The 27,467-nt window shown below is 38.0% G+C and overlaps 1 protein-coding gene across 3 annotated transcripts; it reads left to right on the top strand.

The window, feature by feature from the left end:
* The first annotated feature begins 16,522 nt into the window (after positions 1 to 16,522).
* Positions 16,523 to 24,554, top strand: LOC107816873 (15-cis-phytoene desaturase, chloroplastic/chromoplastic). 3 transcript variants are annotated; one of them, XM_016642615.2, is made up of 15 exons: positions 16,523 to 17,018; positions 17,369 to 17,594; positions 17,680 to 17,812; positions 18,938 to 19,026; positions 19,667 to 19,724; positions 19,934 to 20,089; positions 20,384 to 20,532; positions 20,698 to 20,817; positions 20,982 to 21,195; positions 21,290 to 21,392; positions 21,664 to 21,711; positions 22,613 to 22,658; positions 23,575 to 23,762; positions 23,869 to 24,031; positions 24,337 to 24,554. In XM_016642615.2, the coding sequence occupies exons 2-15, from the start codon at positions 17,373 to 17,375 to the stop codon at positions 24,394 to 24,396; spliced, it is 1,749 nt and encodes a 582-aa protein (XP_016498101.1). In that variant the 5' UTR covers positions 16,523 to 17,018; positions 17,369 to 17,372; the 3' UTR covers positions 24,397 to 24,554. The 3 variants fall into 3 exon arrangements, with proteins under 3 accessions (XP_016498101.1, XP_016498102.1, XP_075112185.1); XM_016642616.2 differs by having other exon boundaries at positions 17,343 to 17,594; XM_075256084.1 differs by having other exon boundaries at positions 16,664 to 17,018; positions 17,680 to 17,838; positions 18,894 to 19,026.
* The last annotated feature ends 2,913 nt before the right edge of the window (positions 24,555 to 27,467 follow it).

Here is a 27,467-nt window from a genome sequence, read left to right as displayed (position 1 = left end):
TTTGCAATACCGGTATGCCATTCCCTATGAGCAATATATCATCAACATACAACACTAAGGATATAATTGTGCTCCCACTAACCTTTTTGTACACACAAGGTTCTTCTTCGTATCTAACAAAATTGAACTTTTCAATTGTCTTGTTAAAGCGAATATTCCAACTTCGAGAAGCTTACTTTAGTCCATAAATGGATCTTTGTAGCTTACAAATTTTATTATGATCAGACGAAGATGTGAAACCTTCAAGTTGTGTCATGTACACATCCTCTTCTAGCTCACCATTAAGGAAAGCTGTTTTCACATCCATTTGTCATATTTCATAATCATAGTATGTTGCTATAACAAGCAAAATCCGAATTGATTTGAGCATTGCCACCGGTAGAGAAAGTCTCGTCATAGTCGACCCCTTCTTTCTGACGATATCCCTTGGCAACAAGATGGGCTTTTAGGTCTCCACCTTTCCGTCTGCTCCAATCTTTTCTTAGAAACCCATTTACAACCTATATGTTTTATATCCTTTGAAGGTTCAACTAAAGTCCATACTTTATTTTCCTTCACGGATTCCATTTCGGATTCCATGGCCTTTTGCCATTTCTCATAATCAGAACTTTGTATAGCCTCTTCATAGGTCTTAGTGTCATCATCATTATGATCAACCTCATTTGATACATCATCTTGTACCACTAGATTTAATCTAGTTGGTACATAACGTTCTCTTGTAGACCTTCTAAGAGATACTTGTACAGCTTGTTCACCTTGCGGTGGATTTGGTTGGTGTTCAATTTGGTTTGAAACTGGTTCATTAACCTGTTCTTGAACTACATTTAGTTCTTGAACTTCAACAGTTGAAGATGGAAACTTCTGTGACAACTTCAAAACATCCAATAAAGGTTCTTCAACTTGGGTCTCATGATCTTTATTTTGTGTTGATTCATTAGTTTCTTGAACTTCATCAAGTTCTATTTCTCCATTATAATTTCCTTCTAAAAGAAATTTCCTTTCCAGATAGCTTGCTCCTCTAGCCACAAATACTTTATGATCAGAAGGGTGATAGAAATAATATCCCATTGTTTCCTTGGGATACCCAATGAACCTACACTTATCAGATCTTGAGTCAAGTTTATCAGACTATAGTCTCTTAACATAAGATGGACAACCCCAAACTTTAATATGTTTAAGGTTAGGCTTACATCCTTTCCATATCTCATATGGTGTTGTAGAGACTGACTTAGTGGGAACTTTATTAAGTAAGTATGTTGCTGCTTCCAAAGCATATCCCCATAAATTTATTGGAAGATCAGTGAACCCCATCATAGATCTCACCATATCTAATAAGGTTCGATTTCTCCTTTCAGACACACCATTGTGTTGTGGTGTTCCTGGAGGTGTCCACTGTGAGAGAATCCCATTCTCTTTGAGATATTTGGTAAAATCTTCACTAAGATATTCTCTACCTCTATCAGACCTTAGTACTTTGATACTTTTACCAGTCTGCTTCTCAACTTCACTACGGAAAGATTCAGACTTGTGTTTCATAAGATACACAAATCTATATCTTGACATATCATCAGTGAAGGTGATGAGATAAGAATATTCACCCCTAGCTTGATTTTTTATGGGCCCACAAACATCTGTATGAATTAGTCCCAATAATTCAAAAGCTCTTTCTCCACTTTCAGTAAATGGAGATTTGGTCATTTTTTCCTTTGAAACAAGATTCACAAGTTGGATATGATTCAAAATCATATTTGTCAAGGTACCCTTCCTTGTACAACTTGTTAATTCTTTTTTCTCCAATATTACCAAGCCTACAATGTCAAAGGCATGTATGATTTACTTGATCATCTCTTTTCCTCTTAAAACTTGAAACATGCATAATTGAGTTAGCATTCACATTAGGTAAGACATAAACATCATGTTGGAGATAGCTATTCACATATAAATTATCACCATAATTAATAGAGCAAATACCATTGCCTATAATAATGTGAAAATCGCGTTTGTATAATATAGAAGCTGAAATTATGTTCGAAATAAATTTAGGAACGTAATAACAATCATCCAACATAAGTACTTCCCGTAGGCATTATTAAAGAAATTGATCCTACGGCTACGGCTGTAACTTTTGCACCATTTCCAACTTGTAGATTAACTTCTCCTTTCTTTAGCCTCCTACTTATCTTGAACCCTTGCAACATATTACAGATGTTATAACCACTGCCAGTATCTAATACCCATAGTGAAGAATTAGTAGTAGCTAAAGAAACCTTGAAAATATTTTTCATTAATGTCTCACCTTGTTTCTTATCCTTTAGAGTTGCAAGATACTCCTTACAGTTTCTCTTCCATTGTCCTTTCTTCTTACAGTGAAAACATTCAGCATCATATACTAATTGCAAGATCAAATCTTCAGAAAGCTCTTTACCCAGCTTGTACCCCAACTTCTCATGTTCTTCAGTAAGAATAATCATATGATTGAAAATGGGTCCAACTGGAGAGTTTTCAATGTCCAACTATGTATCAACCATTTTCTTAAGATATTCAATGATTGTAGTCGGATCCATATTATGATGTTTCCTCTGGAGTTCAGAACTCATAGAAGCGAGAATGATGTGTCTAACAGCAAGGCATTCTTCCAAGTGTTTCTGATAAACCTTGGTACCTTGAACATCATTCTCTGGTGGGATTATCTTTGCAGGCTTATCGATCACATCAATGAGCATTTCATGCATAAGAACAATTCTCAAATTTCTATACTAGTCATTAAAGTTTGGTCCTACCAACTTGTTGGTCTCAAGTATTTCACGCAGTGATATAACAGACATATTGAGAAATCTAAAATATAGAAAAGAAAAGGCAATAATATAAGAACATATTTGCATATATCATAAAGACATGGACTTTTATCTAAATGATATTTCCACTAATTATTTTAAACTATTTACCCTCATTATAGTTTACGAAATCTTTATTTCTATTAGTGGAGTAAAGGAATCCTTTAACAATATGTATGAGCCCCTTGGAAGTCAAGTCGTTTCTCACATATATTTTAAAGGTAGGTACTCTTACCAATTGTATCCCCATATAATTTCCTTAAATAGCTCTATGTCAAATAGTCCCCTGGTAGTCCGGTCAATCCTGTTGGCATAGTTGAGTTGAACCATCATGATAACAAAGAACTTATTAAATTTTATACTCCCCCGGTAGTCCAGGCGTCTAGTGTATAATTGAATAATTCTTTCAATTCATGCATCTAATGCAATAAATAATTTTCACATATTCTCGAACTATAAGTCTCCTGGTTGTCAGGCCGCTCCTTATAAACGAGAAATAAATAAAATTATTTACTTTGATGGATAGCTTTACTATAAAATATCTTATATTTTATTATTTAAGAACTCAAATTTTAGTAAGAGGGAATAGTTACTAAAATAACTTTTAATAACATGATGATCAAATCATTTATAGCACGTGAATTTAGGTCAAGTTGTCTACATGCTTAGTCCTAAATTAATTTACAACACATGTAATAAATAATTCAAAATTATGTAACGAACAAGCACGTGACATAAAAACGAAATTCAACATTCTTGTAACATGTTTAATCTATATATCACATATATCACAAAAAAGTAATTCATGCCAGAATATCATTATTAATTAACATCTCATGAACTAATAACAATAAAATTATATAATCTATTATAGATTCCCGTCGTATCTAATACAAAAATTCAAATTCAAGTTATGAACTATCCTAATAGTTATATGAATACATATTTTATCCACAATAAAATAATATCAATATTCAAACAATTTGACTATTGCGCAAGACACATGTATTATGGTTTGAACTCTTCAAATATAATATTAAAATATTTCGTAAATACATTTTAGACACAATAAACCACGACTCTGATACTACTAAAGGATTGCGTATAAGTGTTCGTAATACACAGCGGAAGACAATAACAACCCTAGGTAGATCTTTTCGAGTTTAAAATTTATTTACATGTCAAAGATCGGATCTAAGACGTACCTGGTAAAGAGAGTCTCGTTTCAAAATTTCTTCGATAGTGCGAAGACTCTATGCGTATCCACACCGAGACCGATCCTTTGCTATCAACTCTTTGATCAATGAAACCCGCGAACAAATTGAACGAAAAACTTGTGCTGAAATTTTTCTCGAAAATCTCAACTCAAATTAGAAGAACAAGAAACACTTTTCTTGTAATTGTATTTTCTCTCTTGGCTTGGTATGACACTCTCACTTTCACAAAGTATTTTTTCTTCTCAAGAATTAATGATGACAAATTTTGTTCCATCACCCTTTATATAGCACCACCTATAAACCCTTTTCCTATTTGGTTGAGGTAATGATTTATTTGGGGTAAAGTTTATTCCAAAAATAAACTTCATGGAATTTTATGAAAAATTAGAAAATCACGTAACTAATGAAAACGTGACTGCCGAGTCCTTCACGTAATTCCTCCAACTCAAAGTTGGATTCTCTTATTTATGAACTTTTCATATATAAGGAAAATATTAATTCCATTCCAAATGGGTTTGAATTTGCCGAACGTCCTTTTTAGGACTTTACACGTAAAGTTATCCAATTCACAATTGGATTCTAACTCATAAACCTTTTATATTAATATTATATATATATATACTCTTATATAAATAAATATTAATTAAATATATCAAATATATATATTTTAACCAAGAGATTTATTTAATTTTCTATTCCAAATAGAAAACTTCAATTTGTTCACAATATTAATTATATCCTCTGTGCTAGCAAAGAATATAATAATATTTCATTTGGACTAATAACTAAATGTATTTGACTAATTAAATTCCTTAATTTAATTACCAAATAATAAAATAATTAATCCTCTAGCAAAGATCAGAACACTCGTTAGTGTGCGACCCCATAGGTTCAATACTAAACCGGTAGTAAATTGACCACATCAATATACTAATCAAGGGTGACGTCTAGCAACACTCCTTAACGACCGGATAGCATGAAGTATACAATTTACTCTCAAGAACCAGTAGAAGAATAATGTAGTAATTCCTTCTGTACTTATAGCTCTAGGTCACCCTAGGATATGGTTCAACTGTCAAATCCAAATAGGTGACCAACTATGTGTTCATGTCAAATATAATCGACTATTGAATGACCTAAGAAACTCATTTCGTCTTTCATTCAATTGCCCTGGCCAAGGTCTTAGTTTGGTCGTTTATAATTCATGACAACATGGAGCTTAAACTCATTACCAAGAGTTGACAGATTCCATCTTGATCAATCACTAATTCTACAAGTATTTAATTGTCACGACCCAAACTGAAGGGCCATGACTAGCACCCGACCACACTTGCCGAGCACCAACGCACATTTCATCTAACCTTCATTATTATCTTTTAGGGCTGACGAGATCAATATAAATGGTAGACCTAGATCATAGACAACCAGCAATAAAATATGACGGCATGAACATACATAGCAGGGGATGACCAGACAATCAAGAAACTACATATAAGGTATGAGCTACCACGCTACTATGAAAGACTATACAACAAAAACTAGCCGACAAGACATACCAAACTATACATGAGCCGACACCTGTCTATGAGCCTCTAAAAGAACATAAGTGTTGCAACATAGCCGGAACAGGGCCCCGACATACCCATAATGTCTATAACAAAAATTGCATACCAAGACCAAGGCAAGTCCGGAGAAGGGATCTCGCCAATCACCGCTGAACTGGACAGCCTACTGTGGTGGGGGAGCTGCACCTGTCTGTCTATCAGGACCTGCAGCACAACATGCAGCGTCCACAAATAAAAGGACGTCAGTACGAATAAAGTACTGAGTATGTAAGGCAAGGAACCATAAATACGATCAGTAATGTAAGCAAGGATAAAGAATATACCACCTGTAACATCTTAGTACCTCTGAGGGCTACTTACATGAAATGCATGATACATATGTATAAATACATAAACCTTTAAAGCATTCGCCTCTGTGGGCATCATCACCATCATATCGTACCCGGCCATAATAGGCTCGGTAGAATCGTACCCGGCCACGTGGAGCTCGGTAAAACCCAACTGATCAGTGGTTGCACAATAGGTGCCGTACCCGGCCAACTATAGCGTGGCTCGGTAGAGTAAAATAGATACATATATATAATGCATGCTCGACTCATGGAATCACATTCTAAACTTTTCGGAGTGACGTAAGGTCGGTATCCTCTGTACGCGTTATTAGGACTAACTCTTCACTATGAACCTTATAAGATTTAGGAAGTACGAACAACATTGATAACATAAGAATAAGAGAAGCAACATTAACATCAATCGTTCCATAAGAGGGAAAACAATGTAAGTACTGCTAGCTTCTAAGAGTAGAGTATCTTGGAAGCTCGTTCATTACATTATGTGCAATCGGAGTCGTGCAAAAGAAGGAAAGGGATAGCCTCACATACCTTGTATATACTTCCCCAATCTCAAGCTATGCAATTGTCAAAACTCCTTAGCCTACAATAAGAGAAACGATACTATCGTTATCATTTAAGCGTCATAACTATTATGTATCGACCACAACCTATTTTACGATGAAACGGACAGCACCTCCCCTATATATATGACCTCACACCATTCAAAATAGTCACCAAACAGCCCAAACAACATCAATAATAAACATATTGAGCCTCCCAATATAGTCCACACACAGCCTAATCACTCCATACATACGACGACCACCATAGTCGTGTCAAACAATCTGGAAATGTTACGAATAACTATCAGCCCATAACCCTACATATATATGGTGTTTCCCCACACCCTTCCTCCTCCAAAAATCCACAAGATAGTTGTAAAATACGCAGCCCAACAACAACGCAAAACAGTCCACAAAACAATAACATTACTACCAAACCTTTCGATATATATCTCACAAGTTCTAGCTTCAATGGCTTAGCCGCAACTTGGATAATCTTAAATACATATAGAGTAAGAGGTTCCTTACCTTTATACAGAAAGAACAACTCCAATTTGACCTTAAATTTCCATGAAATATCCCTCCAATGCTGCCACACAACAAAAAAACGAAACTAGCGATCAATTAGTGTTTTTCGGCACTAGAATCACTTTAGAAGGCTTGAAATCACCTAGGATTGATATTAAGAACATGAGGGAGTATTTACAGAACATAAACCCTTTAAAACAACCTCCCACACGGGCTGGAACGACACAAAAATGAGCAACAACAAGAAGAACAAGAGACTTACTAGCGCCACGGAATTCCCGACACTTGATTTGTGTTGTTTGCCCTTTTTTGGGTCTTGAATCTTGAGAGAACCTTGAGAGGATGTTCCTAGGGTTCTAAGGTCTGAAAATAGTGAAAATAAATGACTTAAAACGGGTTGTAGTCATCCTATATAGGTCCAAATATCTTAAACCGACTTAGTGGGCCCCATAGAGAGGTGCTTGGCGCGGTCTCGCGAAAACGCGAATATCTCTCTACTCCGAGATCGTATCGATGAACGGTTTAATGAGTTGGAAACTAGACTCATAGATATTTAATTTGGTGGGTATATCACCCCGTAATTCCTTGTAAATTTTGAGAAAAGATTAGAAACATTTGACCTAATGTTTAAGTAAAATTATGAACCTAAGTTGCGACAACTTTTGTCGACTTTTGTTTCATAACTCGTTTGACTTCAAGACTTATGATACGGATATTATATGATTAAAATACCTTAATAAATGACCTCTTGAGTGTATTAAGCACCGCTCGATTACCTGAAAATACGAGTTACAACATCCTTGATTCGTTTAACTTCTAATACTGGTTAATCACCCTTATACACTCTTGTATCACTTAAGACCAATAGGATTGACTTCTTATCATCTCAAAGATAATTCCTTCTTGGATTTATGTTAACTAATATATGGCATGAACTAACACATGTGGATATGGGTTGTAACACCCTCCCCCTTAGGAACATTCGTCCTCGAATGTAAGGGTTTATGGGGAGTTTAAATCATCGTGGATTCCAATGGAAATTTCCGATCAATTTTCCCCTATAAAATGGTCACTAGCAAAACTTGCAAGTAATTAAGCCCAACATATGGTTTCACAAGTCTACACAAAGCATTATGCGTATTTACATTATCTACATATCATCATTTTGTATTAAGGAGGAGTATTCTCAAATTATTGCTTACCTCATAGAGCCGTTTCTTCTTCCAATGTATCCTGTCTTCCACCAGCATCCTTGTTATCTTCATTCTGGAATAAGTAAGGGTATTTTGACTTCATCTCCTTTTTTGCTTCCCATGTCATTTCTTCCATATTTTTGTTCCTCCACAATACTTTGACGGAAGCTACATCTTTTGTTCTCAGCTTGCGGACTTGCCGATCTAATATCGCCACTGGCACTTCTTCATATGATAGGTCCTCTGTAACTTGTACATCTTTGATAGGGACGACTCGAGAAGGGTCTCCAATACATTTTCTCAACATAGATACATGGAATACCGGGTGGACAAATTCCAATTCGGATGGCAATTCTAACTCATAAGCAACCTGTCCAATCCGTCGAAGAATTTTATACGGCCCGATATACCTTGGACTCAACTTACCTTTCTTCCCAAAACGCATAATACCCTTCATTGGTGAGATCCTCAGGAAAACCCAATCACCAATCTCAAACTCTAGATCACGACGTCGGACATCAGAATAAGATTTTTGCCTGCTTTGTGCCGTCCTCAATCGCTCCTGTATCACTTTCACCTTCTCAATAGCTTGGTGAATCAAATCTGGCCCATATAATTCTGTTTCACCGACTTCGAACCATCCAACTGGTGATCTACATCTCCTCCCGTATAGTGCCTCGTATGGGGCCATTTTAATACTGGAATGGTAGCTATTGTTATAGGCGAATTCTATGAGTGGAAGATGATCATCCCAATTCCCCTTAAAATCTAGAACACATGCTCGTAGCATATCTTCCAGTGTCTGAATGGTACGTTCAGCCTGTCCGTCAGTCTGCGGATGAAATGCAGTGCTGAGATTTACTTGTGTGCCTAAACCCTTCTGGAAAGACCTCCAAAAGTTAGCCGTAAATTGAGCTCCTCGGTCTGATATAATAGATATGGGCACACCATGAAGCCTAACAATCTCCTTGATATACAACTTTGCATAATCTTCAGCCGCGTAAGTTGTCTTCACTGGCAGAAAATGGGCACATTTTGTAAGTCGATCAATTATCACCCAGATGGAGTCAAACTTATGATAAGAGCGAGGTAATCCAATAATGAAGTCCATATTAATCACCCCCACTTCCAGGTCGGAATCTCTATATTTTAAAGCAATCCACCGGGTTTCTGATGTTCTATCTTTACTTGTTGACAATTGGGACACTGGGCTACAAATTCAGCAATAGACTTCTTCATATTATCCCACCAATACTGCTCCTTGACATCATGATACATCTTTGTCGAGCCGGGATGGATGGAATATCGGGATTGATGAATCTCATTCATAATCTTCTCTCGCAACCCTGCCACATTAGGCACACACAATCGGCTCTGGTATCTCAGTGCCCCATCTTTTCCGATCCTAAAAGCCATACTTTTACACTGTTGAATGCTTTCTCTTAATCGTACTAAGATAGGATCTTCATATTGTCGTGCTTTTACCTCGGCTACCAAAGATGATTCTGATGTATTCTGTACAGTAACACCTCCGTCATCAGAGTCTAACAATCTGATTCTCATATTGGCTAGCTGATGAAGCTCTTTAATCAACCCCCATCTACCTGCCTCAATATGTACTAAGCTTCCCATTGATTTACGGCTGAGAGCGTCTGCCACAACATTGGCTTTACCGGGATGATACAATATCTCGACGTCGTAGTCTTTCAGTAATTCAAGCCACCTACGCTGCCTCAAATTCAACTCTTTCTGCTTGAAGATGTATTGTAAACTCTTTTGATCTGTGTAGATGTCAACATGGACGCCGTATAAGTAGTGCCGCCATATCTTCAAAGCATATATTACTGCAGCCAATTCCAAATCATGGGTTGGATAATTCTTTTCATGCTTCTTCAATTGTCTTGATGCATAAGCAATCACATTCCCATGCTGCATCAATACGCACCCCAAACCTATACCTGAGGCATCACAATATACCACATAACCTTCTGTTCCTTCAGGAAGAGTGAGCACTGGTGCAGATGTCAATCGATTCTTCAACTCCTGAAAACTACGTTCACAAGTGTCAGACCATTGGAATTTGGTAGATTTTTGTGTTAACTTAGTCAATGGTGATGATATAGAGGAAAATCCTTCTACAAACCGCCTATAATATCCTGCTAGCCCTAGGAAGCTGCGGACTTCTGATGGTGTTGTAGGTCTCGGCCAATTCTTTACTGCATCGATCTTCTGAGTGTCGACACTAATACCCTCATCAGATATCACATGGCCAAAGAATGCTACTGAGTTCAGCCAGAATTCACATTTGGAGAGCTTAGCATATAACTTACGATCCTGAAGCGTCTGTAATACTATCCGCAAGTGGCCCGCGTGTTCCGCCTCCGAACGAGAATACACTAGAATGTCATCAATTAATACAATCACGAACACATCAAGATAGGGCCTGAATATAGTATTCATGAGATCCATAAAAGCTGCTGGGGCATTTGTTAGCCCGAACGACATCACCAAGAACTCAAAGTGCCCATATCTTGTCCGGAAGGCCGTCTTTGGAATATCCTTCTCCCTAACCCTCACCTGATGATACCCTGAACGTAAATCAATCTTAGAGAAATACTTGGCACCCTGGAGTTGGTCAAACAGGTCATCAATTCTTGGAAGTGGATACTTGTTCTTTATAGTAGACTTATTCAACTGTCGATAGTCGATACACATCCGTAACGACCCGTCTTTCTTCCGCACGAATAGGACTGGTGCACCCCAAGGTGAAGTGCTAGGCCTAATAAAGCCCTTATCCAGCAAGTCCTTCAACTGCACCTTCAACTCTCGCAACTCTGCCGGGGCCATTCTGTATGGAGGAATAGAGATCGGTTGAGTGTCAGGCAACACATCAATGCTAAACTCAATCTCCCTTTCAGGAGGAAGGCTCGGGAGTTCATCTGGGAAAACATCTGGGAATTCGTTAACCACAGGGATTAATTGTAAAGTAGGCGGTTTCGCCTCCGCATCCCTAACGCGAACGAGATGATAAATGTAACCTTTTGAGATTATTTTCCTTGCCTTAAGATAGGAAATAAACCTACCTTTCGGTGTAGCAATGTTCCCTTTCCATTCAATGACGGGTTCACCCGGAAATTGGAACCTAACCATCTTCGTACGACAATCAACATTTGCATAGCATGAGGCCAACCAGTCCATTCCCATTATCACATCAAAATCAACCATTTATAACTCAAATAAATTTGCCGAGGTTTGACGACTACAAATCATCACAGTGCAACCTCTATATACCCTTCTAGCAATCACAGAATCTCCTATCGGAGTAGATACCGCGAGGGGTTTACTTATCAATTCAGGTTCAATGCCAAACTTATTAGCCACAAAGGGTGTAACATATGATAATGTAGATCCCGGATCAATCAGCGCATATACATCATAAGAAAATACAGATATAATACCTGTTACAACATCTGGAGACGACTCGAGATCCTGTCGACCTACTAGAGCATAGGTTCTATTTTGAGCACCACTCGAACTCGGCACTGCACCTCTACCCCTACCACGACCTGTCGACTGCTGAAAAGCCCGTGCTGGAGGTCGAACTGATGAGGAAGAACCAGACACAGATCCAGTCGGCTGAGCCATACCATCACCTCCTCTATTAGGACAATCCCGCATCATATGGCCAGGCTGCCCGCACGAATATCATGCATCAGAACCTCGACGACACAGTCCAAAGTGGGCCTTGCCGCACTGATCACAATGTGGTGTTGGGGGTCTCATCTGACTAGTATCCCTGTGATGTTGCGAGCCAGATGCCCGCGAACTCTGACCTGGACCAGAATAGGATCGATCATATCGAGGCCTCTGAAACTGTGGAGGAGCACTAGCTACAGGTGGCGCCGAACTCCTCGAAAACTGTGGCCTGATGCGGCCTCTGAAGTCATCAGAATACCCTGCAAATCTCGCCCTCTTATGCTGGCCTCTATCCTGCTCCCTAACTGCCCTCTGCTGGCGCTTACGATCCTCTAGGGTCTGGGCATAAGCTTGAATACGGGAAATATCCATGCCCTCCACCAAGGAGGCTGTCGTACACTCATTTATTAGATGTGGTCCCAACCCATTCACGAACATATGCACCCTATCACTCATCTCGGCCACCATATGGGGAGCATACCTTGCCAAAGAATCAAACTGCATACTGTACTCTCACACACTCATATTACCTTGTCTAAGGTTCAAGAACTTATCAGCTCTAGCTCGTCGTATCTCAACTGGCAAGTAGTGACGAAGAAAGGCCTCAGAAAATTCCTTCCACATAGCTGGAGGAGGGTTCGGACCCCTGGATCTCTCCCAACTATCATACCAGAGAACCGCTAAATCCCGTAGCCGATAAGAAACCAACTCTACTGCCTCTGTATCACTAACATGCATAACCCGAAGTGTACGATGAACCTGGTCAATAAAAGTCTGTGGGTCCTCCTTGGGGTCTGATCCGGTAAACACTGGAGAGTCTAAATTAATAAAATCACGAACTCTTGTACTAACTGGTTTCTCAGCAGCACCTGTATTCTGCCTCTGAGCCTGAGCAGCTACCAAGCTAGTCAATAACTACAAAGCACTCCCCATATCCTGGTCTGGAGTGCCAGACGGAGGAACTGGAGGCGCTGGGTGCCTTCTAATATCCTCTGGAAGAGATGGAGTAGATGAGGTATGAGAGGGCATCTCACTTTGAGCCTCACTTTGTCCTGCTCTGACTTGGGGCACCTGACTGGTACCCTCTCCCGCTGTTGTATCAAGCCGTCTACTAATCGTTTGCTTCCTAGTCGAAGGCATCACTGAAAAAAAAACAAGGTGAATATTAGAGACAAACACTTACGACTCAACTCTACGCACGATCTAGATTCAGGAAGAAAGTAACAACCCTAGATGTCATGTAGCCTCCTGATTATAAATGTGGCGCGCTACACATCCATAATCAAGACTCTACTAGACACGGCTCATAGAAAACCCCTAGGACAGACTTGCTCTGATACCAAGTTTGTCACGACCCAAACTGAAGGGCCATGACTAGCACCCGACCACACTTGCCGAGCACCAACGTACATTTCATCTAACCTTCATTATTATCTTTTAAGGCTAAAGAGATCAATATAAATGGTAGACCTAGATCATGGACAACCAGCAATAAAATATGACGGCATGAACATACATAGCAGGGGATGGCCAGACAATCAAGAAACTACATATAAGGTATGAGCTACCACGCTACTATGAAAGACTATACAACAAAAACTAGCCGACAAGGCATACCAAACTATACATGAGCCGACACCTGTCTATGAGCCTCTAAAAGAACATAAGTGTTGCAACATAGCCGGAACAGGGCCCCGACATACCCATAATGTCTATAACAAAAATTGCATACCAAGACCAAGGCAAGTCCGGAGAAGGGATCTCGCCAATCACCGCTGAACTGGACAGTCTACTGTGGTGGGGGAGCTGCACCTGTCTGTCTATCAGGACCTGCAGCACGACATGCAGCGTCCACAAATAAAAGGACGTCAGTACGAATAAAGTACTGAGTATGTAAGGCAAGGAACCATAAATACGATCAGTAATGTAAGCAAGGATAAAGAATATACCACCTGTAACATCTTAGTACCTCTGAGGGCTACTTACATGAAATGCATGATACATATGTATAAATACATAAACCTTTAAAGCATTCGCCTCTGTGGGCATCATCACCATCATATCGTACCCGGCCATAATAGGCTCGGTAGAATCGTACCCGGCCACGTGGAGCTCGGTAAAACCCAACTGATCAGTGGTTGCACAATAGGTGCCGTACCCGGCCAACTATAGCGTGGCTCGGTAGAGTAAAATAGATACATATATATAATGCATGCTCGACTCATGGAATCACATTCTAAACCTTTCGGAGTGACGTAAGGTCGGTATCCTCTGTACGCGTTATTAGGACTAACTCTTCACTATGAACCTTATAAGATTTAGGAAGTACGAACAACATTGATAACATAAGAATAAGAGAAGCAACATTAACATCAATCGTTCCATAAGAGGGAAAACAATGTAAGTACTGCTAGCTTCTAAGAGTAGAGTATCTTGGAAGCTCGTTCATTACATTATGTGCAATCGGAGTCGTGCAAAAGAAGGAAAGGGATAGCCTCACATACCTTGTATATACTTCCCCAATCTCAAGCTATGCAATTGTCAAAACTCCTTAGTCTACAATAAGAGAAACGATACTATCGTTATCATTTAAGCGTCATAACTATTATGTATCGACCACAACCTATTTTACGATGAAACGGACAGCACCTCCCCTATATATATGACCTCACACCATTCAAAATAGTCACCAAACAGCCCAAACAACATCAATAATAAACATATTGAGCCTCCCAATATAGTCCACACACAGCCTAATCACTCCATACATACGACGACCACCATAGTCGTGTCAAACAATCTGGAAATGTTACGAATAACTATCAGCCCATAACCCTACATATATATGGTGTTTCCCCACACCATTCCTCCTCCAAAACTCCACAAGATAGTTGTAAATTACTCAGCCCAACAACAACGCAAAACAGTCCATAAAACAATAACATTACTACCAAACCTTTCGATATATATCTCACAAGTTCTAGCTTCAATGGCTTAGCCGCAACTTGGATAATCTTAAATACGGATAGAGTAAGAGGTTCCTTACCTTTATACAGAAAGAACAACTCCAATTTGACCTTAAATTTCCATGAAATATCCCTCCAATGCTGCCACACAACAAAAAAACGAAACTAGCGATCAATTAGTGTTTTTCGGCACTAGAATCACTTTAGAAGGCTTGAAATCACCTAGGATTGATATTAAGAACATGAGGGAGTATTTACAGAACATAAACCCTTTAAAACAACCTCCCACACGAGTTGGAACGACACAAAAATGAGCAACAACAAGAAGAACAAGAGACTTACTAGCGCCACGGAATTCCCGACACTTGATTTGTGTTGTTTGCCCTTTTTTGGGTCTTGAATCTTGAGAGAACCTTGAGAGGATGTTCCTAGGGTTCTAAGGTCTGAAAATAGTGAAAAGAAATGACTTAAAACGGGTTGTAGTCATCCTATATAGGTCCAAATATCTTAAACCGACTTAGTGGGTCCCATAGAGAGGTGCTTGGCGCGGTCTCGCGAAAACGCGAATATCTCTCTACTCCGAGATCGTATCGATGAACGGTTTAATGAGTTGGAAACTAGACTCATAGATATTTAATTTGGTGGGTATATCACCCCGTAATTCCTTGTAAATTTTGAGAAAAGATTAGAAACATTTGACCTAATGTTTAAGTAAAATTATGAACCTAAGTTGCGACAACTTTTGTCGACTTTTGTTTCATAACTCGTTTGACTTCAAGACTTATGATACGGATATTATATGATTAAAATACCTTAATAAATGACCTCTTGAGTGTATTAAGCACCGCTAGATTACCTGAAAATACGAGTTACAACATCCTTGATTCGTTTAACTTCTAATACTGGTTAATCACCCTTATACACTCTTGTATCACTTAAGACCAATAGGATTGACTTCTTATCATCTCAAAGATAATTCCTTCTTGGATTTATGTTAACTAATATATGACATGAACTAACACATGTGGATATGAGTTGTAACATTAATCATACCCAATATCCTTTCAACTATCGCCCTAGGGCCATAGGTGTCTAGTATCAAAGCACAAGAAATAACTTGTCAGTTGCTATGACGATCTCAGGTCAAAGGAAATTTTTACATTACATTCTTCAAGAAAATATCCTATTGACAGTTTATGGTAATTATAACCATTAGGAATTATCCAATGAGTCAGTTCAATGATCATATCTCTATATGCATAATCTATTTATGTGGTTTAGTTAATGAGATCAACTAATCTTTATCTCATAAAGACGATCACATAAATATTGATCTAACCGGATTACTAATGTCCAAATTAATAATCGTACGATCAAGAACAAATTTAGATTAAATTATAAGAAACTTTACTCGCATTATCATGATCTCCATCATGATGACAAGACTCAAAATTTTAATCAAGGACCTTATCAAGTTAATCAAACAATTAAAAATAACTATGATAAAAGAATATCAAATGCCATATACTTTTATATCAAATAACGTTCACAAAAACATGTTCAAATCATCAAATATGATATTGGATCTAGGGCATATCTACTATATACCTAACAATGCATTCAAAGTGGTCAAATCTTAGAAGGAATGAGCAAAGCAAGAAATTAAAAAGAGAGAGAGGTGTTTTATCCACCAAGTGTGGCTATGGTAGGAATAGCCAATCATTTTTGGGAGTCTAGCCAAACATAAAGGCCGGTCCAGTGCGAGTTACTGCAAATTGAGTTTGGAGTGAGGATTAAAGGAAGATAACATATTTCCAGCTAAATAGCAAACAAATGACCCATTAACGGAAGTGGCCAAACCACCAAATTCAGGCATCTCCACCAAATATTAGTTTTTTATACACAAAAGATTCAGCAATTCTTTATCAGGGGTATCTTTTTGTGGGTAACTGCCAAACCACCACAAATTTTCAGTTCCCACTCTTAACTCTTTTAACTTCAACACAACAACTTATTTGCTTTTCCTTCTTTGCTTATCTTGTGCATAACGATTTCCTACAACTTTAGCATAATCTTGGTTTGTAATCCACAACGTGAAACACAACTCCTAGGCGGTTTCATACCGAGGTAAGAAATGGTTTTGGTTTCTTTGGTTACATCAGCTGAATGCTTTACTTGAGAAAAGCTCTCTCTTTTTCCCGTTTAGGATCTTGTTTATTTTCTTTCGTTTTTCTACTCGTTAAAATTTTAACTTGATTTTGTGGGTGAAGGATAACTTTACTCATAGTGCGAGAACAAGTTTTATATGGACCGTAAAAGCTAGAATCTTTTTTACTTTTGCATATAAATTTGTGTAATAAATGCTTAAGAACCAGAATATTTGAAAAAGAAAAGGAATTCTACATAGTATTTAGGTTCACAAGTGGGACAATCTTCTTACACTGAAATCAGGCTTAATTTACTGCTATTTTGTTCAGTAAAATGCCCCAAATTGGACTTGTTTCTGCCGTTAATTTGAGAGTCCAAGGTAATTCAGCTTATCTTTGGAGCTCGAGGTCTTCTTTGGGAACTGAAAGTCAAGATGGTCACTTGCAAAGGAATTTGTTATGTTTTGGTAGTAGCGACTCCATGGGGCATAAGTTAAGGATTCGTACTCCCAGTGCCATGACCAGAAGATTGACAAAGGACTTTAATCCTTTAAAGGTTTGTTTTGAATGCGGTGTGATTCTGAATTTATGATCTTGGGCATATATTCTCTAAAATAAGAGAAGTATATCTTGCCATTCAGGTAGTCTGCATTGATTATCCAAGACCAGAGCTAGACAATACAGTTAACTATTTGGAGGCGGCGTTATTATCATCATCATTTCGTACTTCCTCACGCCCAACTAAACCATTGGAGATTGTTATTGCTGGTGCAGGTGATTTTTTCCAGTCATCTATATTTGTAGTCTTCATTTTTCTTTTTTCGGAGGGAAGATCATTCTATTAGTTGTATTATCACTAGAATATTTACCTGTGCATTCTTTTCTGATTAACTGTTTTGTACCGCAAAATTTTAGGTTCTTAGTTCTTCGCCATTTTGCAACTAATCAGCAAGTCCCAACTGATTAGATTAGGAGCGATTTGAAAATTAGTTTGTTTTGAACTATTTTTGCCGTCACTCTTATACTGTTGAGTTGTCCCACATCGGTGGGATTTGAGGTCCTTGGTCTCACCTCATAAGCTAGCTTTTGAGGTTGAGTTAGACCCAATGTCCATTTATCATGGCATCCGAGCCAGGCCCATCCCATTTATTGTTACCGATATGGGGCTCCCATTTATGTTGTCCACGCTCCAGTTTGCAAGCCTGGGCGTGGGGGAGGGGGGGTGGGGTGTTGAGTTGTCCCATATCGGTGGGATTTGAGGTCCTTGGTCTCCTTATATGGTCTTGGACAATCCTCGCCTCATAAGCTAGCTTTTGGGGTTGAGTTAGGCCCAAGATCCATTTATCATATATATGTCTATTCTCTCTTATCATCTGAGCCATGATAAGCGGGTGAACGTGCTGTCTATTGGGTGGCATGTCCAATGGATCATTCTGAAATATTGGAGGCAAATGAACCAATACCTTGTGCAAGATTGATATCACAATACCTATAATCAGAGTACTTAGAGTTCCAAAAATTTCAAAACCCATTGAAAAGTCAAACGAGTTACATATAGGGGTTGCACTCTTCTAAGGCTTGCAATCTGTGAGAAAAAGATGAGAAGGAGATCTTCATATTTCATCTTTACTAGTCTGGACCACTGACCGGTTAGCAGTTTTCAACGTGTTCTTCAACTTGGCTTGCAAAATACTGTGCCGGTCATTTCTCTTGTATTGTCATCAACTGGTTGATTATCTGAGTACCTAAAGAAAGAATGTTATATGCATGATTCATTCTGCTGTACTATAAAAGATATAATAAAGAATGCTAGCCGAGGTACTACATGGCCTTTTCAGACAAATAGAAGCTGTAGCATGATTCTAATTCAATTTTTTTTTTTTTTTTTTGGAATATCAGGTTTGGGTGGTTTGTCTACAGCAAAATATCTGGCTGATGCTGGTCACAAACCGATATTGCTGGAGGCAAGAGATGTCCTAGGTGGAAAGGTGAAGAATATCCATGCTTTCCTTTAATTTTATTCCTTTTTCTTTTGTGTCCTTCCCTATTGATAGTCCCTTTTCAGGAAGGCTTCTATTTGTTTTGTTTAAAATCATTTTTCATACTCTTTAAACATTCAGTTGCTCAAACAATTGCAAGGGTGTTCACTATTCCTATTTTTGACTGTCTTCCTTTCTCTCAGTTTAGTTTTATTCCTCTCTCTCTCTCTCTCTCTATTTTTGGAGGAAATAGATCTGTCCTAAAAATTTCCAGCTTTACTACTAATAGTGTTAATTGTCGAGAAAATAGTACAGCATATTAGGTAAAAGATATGGAAAGTATATTATTATTATTATTATTATTATTATTATTATTATTATTATTATTATTATTATTATTATTATTATTATTCTCTATTATTTTAAGATTGAGTCAATTTTACCTGTCCTGTTGGTTGCATTTCTCATATAAACATTCTTTTCTGTGAGATGCTATGTGAATTAGCTGATGTTTTTGGTATAGAGCACTATGTTAGTCAGTTTTATCTTACTGAAGCAGTCACCAAGAATCTAGTTGTATAGGCTAAAAGATTGAATTAGCATTAATCTTTATGTGTTCTGCACCTGAATACTTATACCTACCTTTTAGGTAGCTGCATGGAAAGATGATGATGGAGATTGGTATGAGACTGGGTTGCACATATTCTGTAAGTTTGACTCCTCAAGAATGCATACTTTAATCTTCTAGTACAACAGTTTCTTTCAAGATCTCTTTTGTCCATTAATCAGATAGCTATCCCTGTTTGTCTTTTGCAAATAGCCAATATGTCAGTCGATCTGTATTCTGCCTTGCCTATCTTTTTTTATCTGTTAATTTCGTATGGTGACTCATACAAGTTGGTGCATCTCCTTTAAGTTGGGGCTTACCCAAATATGCAGAACTTGTTTGGAGAACTAGGGATAAACGATCGGTTGCAGTGGAAGGAACATTCAATGATATTTGCGATGCCTAACAAGCCAGGGGAGTTCAGCCGCTTTGATTTTCCTGAAGCTCTTCCTGCGCCATTAAATGGTAAGTACTTAATCATGAGTAAATTTCTCCCTTCTGCATTGATTATGTAAACTTCCCCAATAAGGCATGAAATTGATTAGTCCATTAATACCTCTGGCGCATTGCTAACATTAAAAGAACATAAAGGTTCATTACGTCTTGATCAGAATTTCTGCATGTAGCTAAAGTGATTGAGTGTATGTACAAATTTTTACACATTGCAAGCATAAGCCAGTTATTGTTATCTCTTATTTTCATTTCTCTAGCTGTATCTCTTATTCTCATTTCTCTATCTATGCGTTATTACTTCTACAGGAATTTTGGCCATACTAAAGAACAACGAAATGCTTACGTGGCCCGAAAAAGTCAAATTTGCTATTGGACTCTTGCCAGCAATGCTTGGAGGGCAATCTTATGTTGAAGCTCAAGACGGTTTAAGTGTTAAGGACTGGATGAGAAAGCAAGTGCGTGATCGTTTTATCTTACTCTTTAAAGTTCATAACCTTGAGGACATAGTTGACTTGCATGTTGTTGATTTAACATGTTAGAATTGTCTACCTGCCTTTCTTTTTCTAACAACATACATCTTGCAAAACTCATCAGCAGCTATTTGCTTAATTGCTTTTCAGGGTGTGCCTGATAGGGTGACAGATGAGGTGTTCATTGCCATGTCAAAGGCACTTAACTTCATAAACCCTGACGAGCTTTCGATGCAGTGCATTTTGATTGCTTTGAACAGATTTCTTCAGGTTAGAATCCTGATCCACCCTCAAAACAAAAAGAGAGAAAGGGATATAATCCTACCAAAGCTGTAAATCATGTTAGGGACCTGACATATTGGTGCAGGAAACTTATTTCTGAACTTTTTCACTCTGTTTAACTTTTCTGATATATTTGAATTATTAATCTGCAGGAGAAACATGGTTCAAAAATGGCCTTTTTAGATGGTAACCCTCCTGAGAGACTTTGCATGCCGATTGTTGAACATATTGAGTCAAAAGGTGGCCAAGTCAGACTAAACTCACGAATAAAAAAGATTGAGCTGAATGAGGATGGAAGTGTCAAATGTTTTATACTGAATAATGGCAGTACAATTAAAGGAGATGCTTTTGTGTTTGCCACTCCAGGTATAATATCCATTATACTAGCATCGATGCTTCCAGTTTTCACATTTTTAATATGAATTTATAATTTTTTGCTGACTTTTGATTATCCGATTAGTGGATATCTTCAAGCTTCTTTTGCCTGAAGAGTGGAAAGAGATCCCATATTTCCAAAAGTTGGAGAAGCTAGTGGGAGTTCCTGTGATAAATGTCCATATATGGTTAGTGATGAAAATTTTACTTTTCAGTGTTTGTTCTTCCTCTAGCATATCTATGTATGTGCCTGTTAATGTCTATACGTACATGTTTATGTGGTCCTCCGGTATTCTGTTAACTTCCCTTGAATGAGGAACTTATGGATGTAAGCTTTTCCCAAACTTTGATTGGACACATTGCAATTGTCTGTTCAACTTTGATGAGCAGAACTACCATTGTTTAGCTATTAGTGGCTGAGATTCCTACTGAAAAGATTTGTATAAATTTAATTTGCAGGTTTGACAGAAAACTGAAGAACACATCTGATAATCTGCTCTTCAGCAGGTTCATTTTTGATCAATTTTATTGTTCCAGAGCAGTTTCTGCGTGTCCATGACTACATTCTCACATTAGCCCCCCCCCCCCCTCTCCCCCCTTCCCCGGTCTCTTATTAAATACAACATCGTAAATTGTGGCTCTTCATCTTCTCTCGTGAACATTTGAAAGAATTTTTTTTGCCAATTCTGGTAGGTAGTTTTCAAAATCTTTTATGAGCCCTTACAATTTGTTTAGTACTCTACCATAGTGTTTTTAATCAATAAGCCAAAGGGGAAAACCTAATAAAAGTTTATAAAATTTCCTCCTGTATTGGTCCAATTCTTTTGCAACTTATATTATTAATATTATTTATCTTTTGGATTGAAATGGATTTTGTATATATCTAATATAAACAAATATGTCTCTTCCGCTTATATGATTTTTCACCATAGAAAAATGCTCCCATAAGGTCAGTTATTCTGTCTAAAATATCACACACTTCAACCATTGAGATATTTTCTTCTTTGCATCCAGCAATACATTTGGCATCAATAGATAGGAATCCAATGAAGATATATTATCAATTTCCTGCAAGTTTCCTTGGCACTAGAAACATTAGATCCATATCATGTAAATTGCCTTTGTTAAATTGAAGGTCTATGAAATTTGGGTTGGTTCGAAAACCTTTTGTTTTTGCCCCCCCACATCCCTAATCGTTTGTTCAGTCAAGGACAGACCTGACATGTTATGATGACCATTTCTCCAAGGCATTTATAATGGACTGGAGTATCCATGCCACGTTTCATCAGCTACATGTTGACTATGTTCCCCTACTTTTTTAATGGCACCATTGTTGGTGGAGCAAGATTATAGATGTTCCTGATACTTGTATGGTTCCCTTGCTCAATCTCTCTTTTACTTCATGCAGAAGCCCATTGCTCAGTGTGTATGCTGACATGTCTGTTACATGTAAGGTATTGACTCGTCTGTACCATTCATACTGGTCTAATCTGTTGGGTATGAGTTGCTGGTAAATTGCATAATGCTTGTTGGATATGTGTGTGAGTTGCTGCTAGATCTGTGTCCTGCTATATTTATGTATGAGTTGCTGCTATTGTAATCTTCATTTAGGATGCATAATGATATAGGTTCTGTATGTACGGAATAGTCAGGACAATGCTCCTGTCTGTGCACAGGGGCTCTACAGGAAGCAACTTTCGAAGGAGAAGTAAAGAAAGAGTGATGAAACTTAAGGCAGGGAAAGTAGTTTCTTTTAGCTAAATTTTGAAATAATTTGAAGGAGGGGAAAACGCTCTCTCAGTCTGTGGTTGCATTTCATACTCGCACCAAACGCTCCCTTGGGGGGGGGGGGAGGGGGGCTTACTTCAGTTTTACCTGCAGTGTTCAGTGTTTGGAGAGAGGTGATAAGCCTACTTCTTAATTTTGTTAGAAAATGTGTACAAAATATAAAGCAGTGGTTACTAAAAAGTTGGAGAAGTAGTGGGATCTTCTTGCTATTTTTAACCCAGAATAAGACAGCTATGCCATATAGCTTTGATTATCTGTTAACGTTCTACATATAAATAGATAATTAATAATGATGTCGTAATACTAAAGCCTGGAGATCAGACTGCTCTAACTATCCTGAGATGATTACTTTTACTCTCGGATTAGCTTAGGCGAGCCGCAAGACTACATTGAATCTTTAGAAATGAGAACATAAAAAAGGTGCAGAGGTGGGGAAGTGGCTGAACGATATGCATATGGGAGTGAGTGGGGAGAAAAATTATTTCCTTTACTTGGGTACAATCAAGAATGGATGACAACTTAGCCCACTATATCCGTTCATGTGTTCTTTAGGGTCCTCTGATATAACTGGTCTCTCTGCAGGAATATTACAACCCCAATCAGTCTATGTTGGAATTGGTATTTGCACCTGCAGAAGAGTGGATAAATCGTAGTGACTCAGAAATTATTGATGCTACAATGAAGGAACTAGCAAAGCTTTTCCCTGACGAAATTTCGGCAGATCAGAGCAAAGCAAAAATATTGAAGTATCACATTGTCAAAACTCCAAGGTCAGTAATCATTTTGCTTTCATAGTTGTGTAATATGTGAGAATTACAGTCCACATGGAATATATTCCTATTCTGAATCCTGATTAATCTGCTTTTTTTCTCTCAGGTCTGTTTATAAAACTGTGCCAGGTTGTGAACCCTGTCGGCCCTTGCAAAGATCTCCTATTGAGGGGTTTTATTTAGCTGGTGACTACACAAAACAGAAATACTTGGCTTCAATGGAAGGTGCTGTCTTATCAGGAAAGCTTTGTGCCCAAGCTATTGTACAGGTCAGTTCTCACAGTTGTTTTTGTCCACTGATAGTATATTTGATCAAATTTTGTCATCTTTGCTGCGGTAGAGAATTTTAGAAGCATGGACGTCAAGCATGCCTCTTACTTATAATTGCTAATTCTGCGTCAGCTTATAGTTCTCCAACCAATATAGTGTTAAACCAAAAAAAACAAAATTGTGCACACAGATCACAGAGTTACTCAGGATATCTGCACTTTTGGAGCCTCAGTAGTAGCATGATAAAATGCAGAAGGTTATGTTTTTTCATTCCTTATTAAACTTATATCTCTATATTTTGCAGGATTACGAGTTACTTCTTGGCCGGAGCCAGAAGAAGTTGGCAGAAGCAAGCGTAGTTTAGCATGGTGAACTAAAATGTTGCTTCTGTACACTAAATTTAAGATGAAGGCGGCCACACTGAATTAGCGTTGTACACAACATATACAAGGACAGTACAACATTGAACCCAAATACGAGAAATGTTACACAAATATGAAATATGTGCTCTGCTTTCCCTCCGATTTAGTTCGCAAGTTACTAATTATAAGATGGAATTGTATGCAAATTGATTCATTCAAAACCAAACTTTTAAGCGTCACAGTTATACTAGCAAATACCTATAAGACATTAAGCTTCACGTCTTAAAACATCTAAAACCGCTTTTATAGCAAGTATCCAACTGAACCATGCAAAACACAAAACTGAAACAAAGAACCAAGTGGAACTACTAAATTTTAAAAAGAAAGAGACAATTAAATTTTTAATTTGGTCAACTGTTAAAATGTGTTTGCAAGTATGGGTTTTTTTTGGAACCCCAAGAAAACCCATAGCCGTTACAGTCTTTGCCTTTCGAGTGAGCACTCTGTGCCCATTGGGTAAACTTTCCACTGTTATACCATTGAGGGGGGGGGGGGGATCAATCCCAGGTCATACCAGCCGCCCTCCAAACCAACTGGGCCATCCCGAAGGGATTGCAAGTATGAGATTTTTTTGTGGCCTTCGAGTGAGCACTCTGTGCGCACTAGGTAAATCTCGCACTGTGTAATAGCCTGCAAACCACACAGGAGACGTAAACCGCACTAGGCAAGTCCCGTGCGACAAGCTCGACCCAGAAGACATTGAGGGGGATCGATCCCAGGTTATCTGTATGGATGACCGCCCTCCAACGCGCCATCCTGAAGGGATTGCAAGTATCGGATAGTAATGAATTTCTCTCAAAAAGCCAATCAGAACCACGCAAAAAAGAAGATAAATGCTGAATTTGGAGCGATGGCTGAATGCATTGGGATTACTTTAAAAAAATATTTGGATTTTCTGTGTACAACTTAATATTTAAGCAAACTAGATCATATAATATTATGTACTACTACTATGTATCATTAATACACAGCTGCTCACTTACAGCAATAGGATCAGGTAACTTTCGTTATACTCTATTGCACATACACTGTATTCAGATAAGAAATGCAAATAGATGTACGAAACAATATACGCAAAAGGAATGTTCTTAGAAAAAAGAAAGGCTCTCCCCAATACTTATCGTATCTTCACTCTGTTGGTTCACTGAATGTGTACTGTGGTTTTACTATACCCTTTTTCCTATTGCAGCATCACTTTCTTCTCGAAAAATTCCTCCAATTTCTAGGGAATTGCTACTTTTCCCCTACCAATAATTTATGTACATCGTCAAGGCTCAAAGAGCAAGAGATTATGCATGTCTACATAGCTTCTCATATGTCCAATACATTTGTATTTCTGCTTGTTAGTCCTACTTGGCAGCCCTGAGCACGAAAGCATTTCGCGTGCATGCAGGGTCGGGAGAAGGGCTACACTCAAGAAGGTTTGATGTAGGCAGCCTACCGGACGCAAACCGTTAATAGCTGATTCCACGACTCTAACATGTAATTTATAGGTCATACGAAAACAATTTTACTGTTGCTCCAAATTACTTATAAGGAGGGATATATCATTCTTTTGTTTGAGTTTATAACGAAGCTATTGGACCGACCTAATTTCTAAAATGTAACCATGGGCATTGAGGGTTTCCCAGAAGTTGTATAGGCTCCAAAACCAAAGTGGAGTCACATGACTAATTTTGATTGGTGAAACTAGTGTATTGTCCTTGGAATTAGAAGCTTTTAGTGTATAATTTTCTAATAAAAGACCCAAAAAAGGGACAGCAAATTATGTAAAAATGAAAAAATAGTATATTTAGCAGGGAAGATATGATGTATAACAAGTATAAGTTAGGCTACTAATGGTAGGGTTTGAATGCAACAGTCAGTTGGCACTCCTCATTAAGCTACTACAGGAAAATCTTATATGTTAGGTGATAATTGATACAGCTGTATCATATCTTCTTCTTTAGAACACTGATTAAGTTTCGAGATAATGATTTCTGACATGAGCATAAAAAAGTGGATCTATGGAGATTTGAGGTTGGCAAAAAAAGTGAGGTAAAAAACTGAATTTACATTGAAAGTGACGTGACATGACACGAGGACTGGTCAAATGGTCAAAACATGATGATCAGTTAAGAGGTACGAGTGACAACAGATACGAGAAAAGAAAAGCTAAATAGGCACGAGTGGCAATTCGAATAATACAAGCTTCGTACCTATTTAAGTCATTTAAAGCCAAGAGATCAGAAGACATTGAAGACATGGATATGATGACAAAAAGGAGTCCAAATTCAATATTAAATACCCAATACGTTAGAGAATTGGTATTAAATAGGAATGATTGTGTAACATCTTATTAATGTCATTTATTGCTCATAATTGTCTCATTAAGGCTAATGTATTACTCCTTTATTTAGGATCAACTATAAAAGGAGGAGGTCAGGTCATTTGTAAGGACAGAGGATACCATCAACATTACATTAAAATACAAACTTATCTAATGCTTATTTGTCATTCTCAAAAAGTCTATTATTTCTTTTTCGTTTCCTGATTATCAGTAGCCCGAATTTCTATTTGTCTTTAACTTTGACCAAAGAATCATATTTTTGGTTAAACAAATTGGTTCCGTTACCGGGAAACTGATAATCTTTTCTTTGAAGCTACGTTTTATTCGTCTTTTATCAACATGTCAAACAACAACGACAATAACAGTAATAACACATTGGGAAACCATGAAAATCAAATCCATCAAAATCAAGGTGACGTGGTTCCCTCCCCTCCAGATTCACCACGTCAATCTCGTGAAGGAACTCCTGCTACTGAATCCCGTGCTGATCAATAAGAACAATCTGAACATTTTGAAGGAGGTACAAATGAAGCTTTACAAAAGCTAATTGATGCACAGGTTGGCAAAGCTCTTCAGGCTCTAGTTAGTCGATTGCCTGCTGCACCACCCACACCAACTCCTAATAATAATACATTGGAGAATCCCCGTTCTGATCTTGTTAATTCTGGGAATGGAGGAACCACC

The sequence above is a fragment of the Nicotiana tabacum genome, chromosome 6 (assembly GCF_000715075.1).
Source record: "Nicotiana tabacum cultivar K326 chromosome 6, ASM71507v2, whole genome shotgun sequence".
Taxonomy (NCBI): Eukaryota; Viridiplantae; Streptophyta; class Magnoliopsida; order Solanales; family Solanaceae; genus Nicotiana; species Nicotiana tabacum.
The sequence above is the reverse complement of the archived record's forward strand: the minus strand, read 5'-3'. Positions and strand labels throughout refer to the sequence as shown.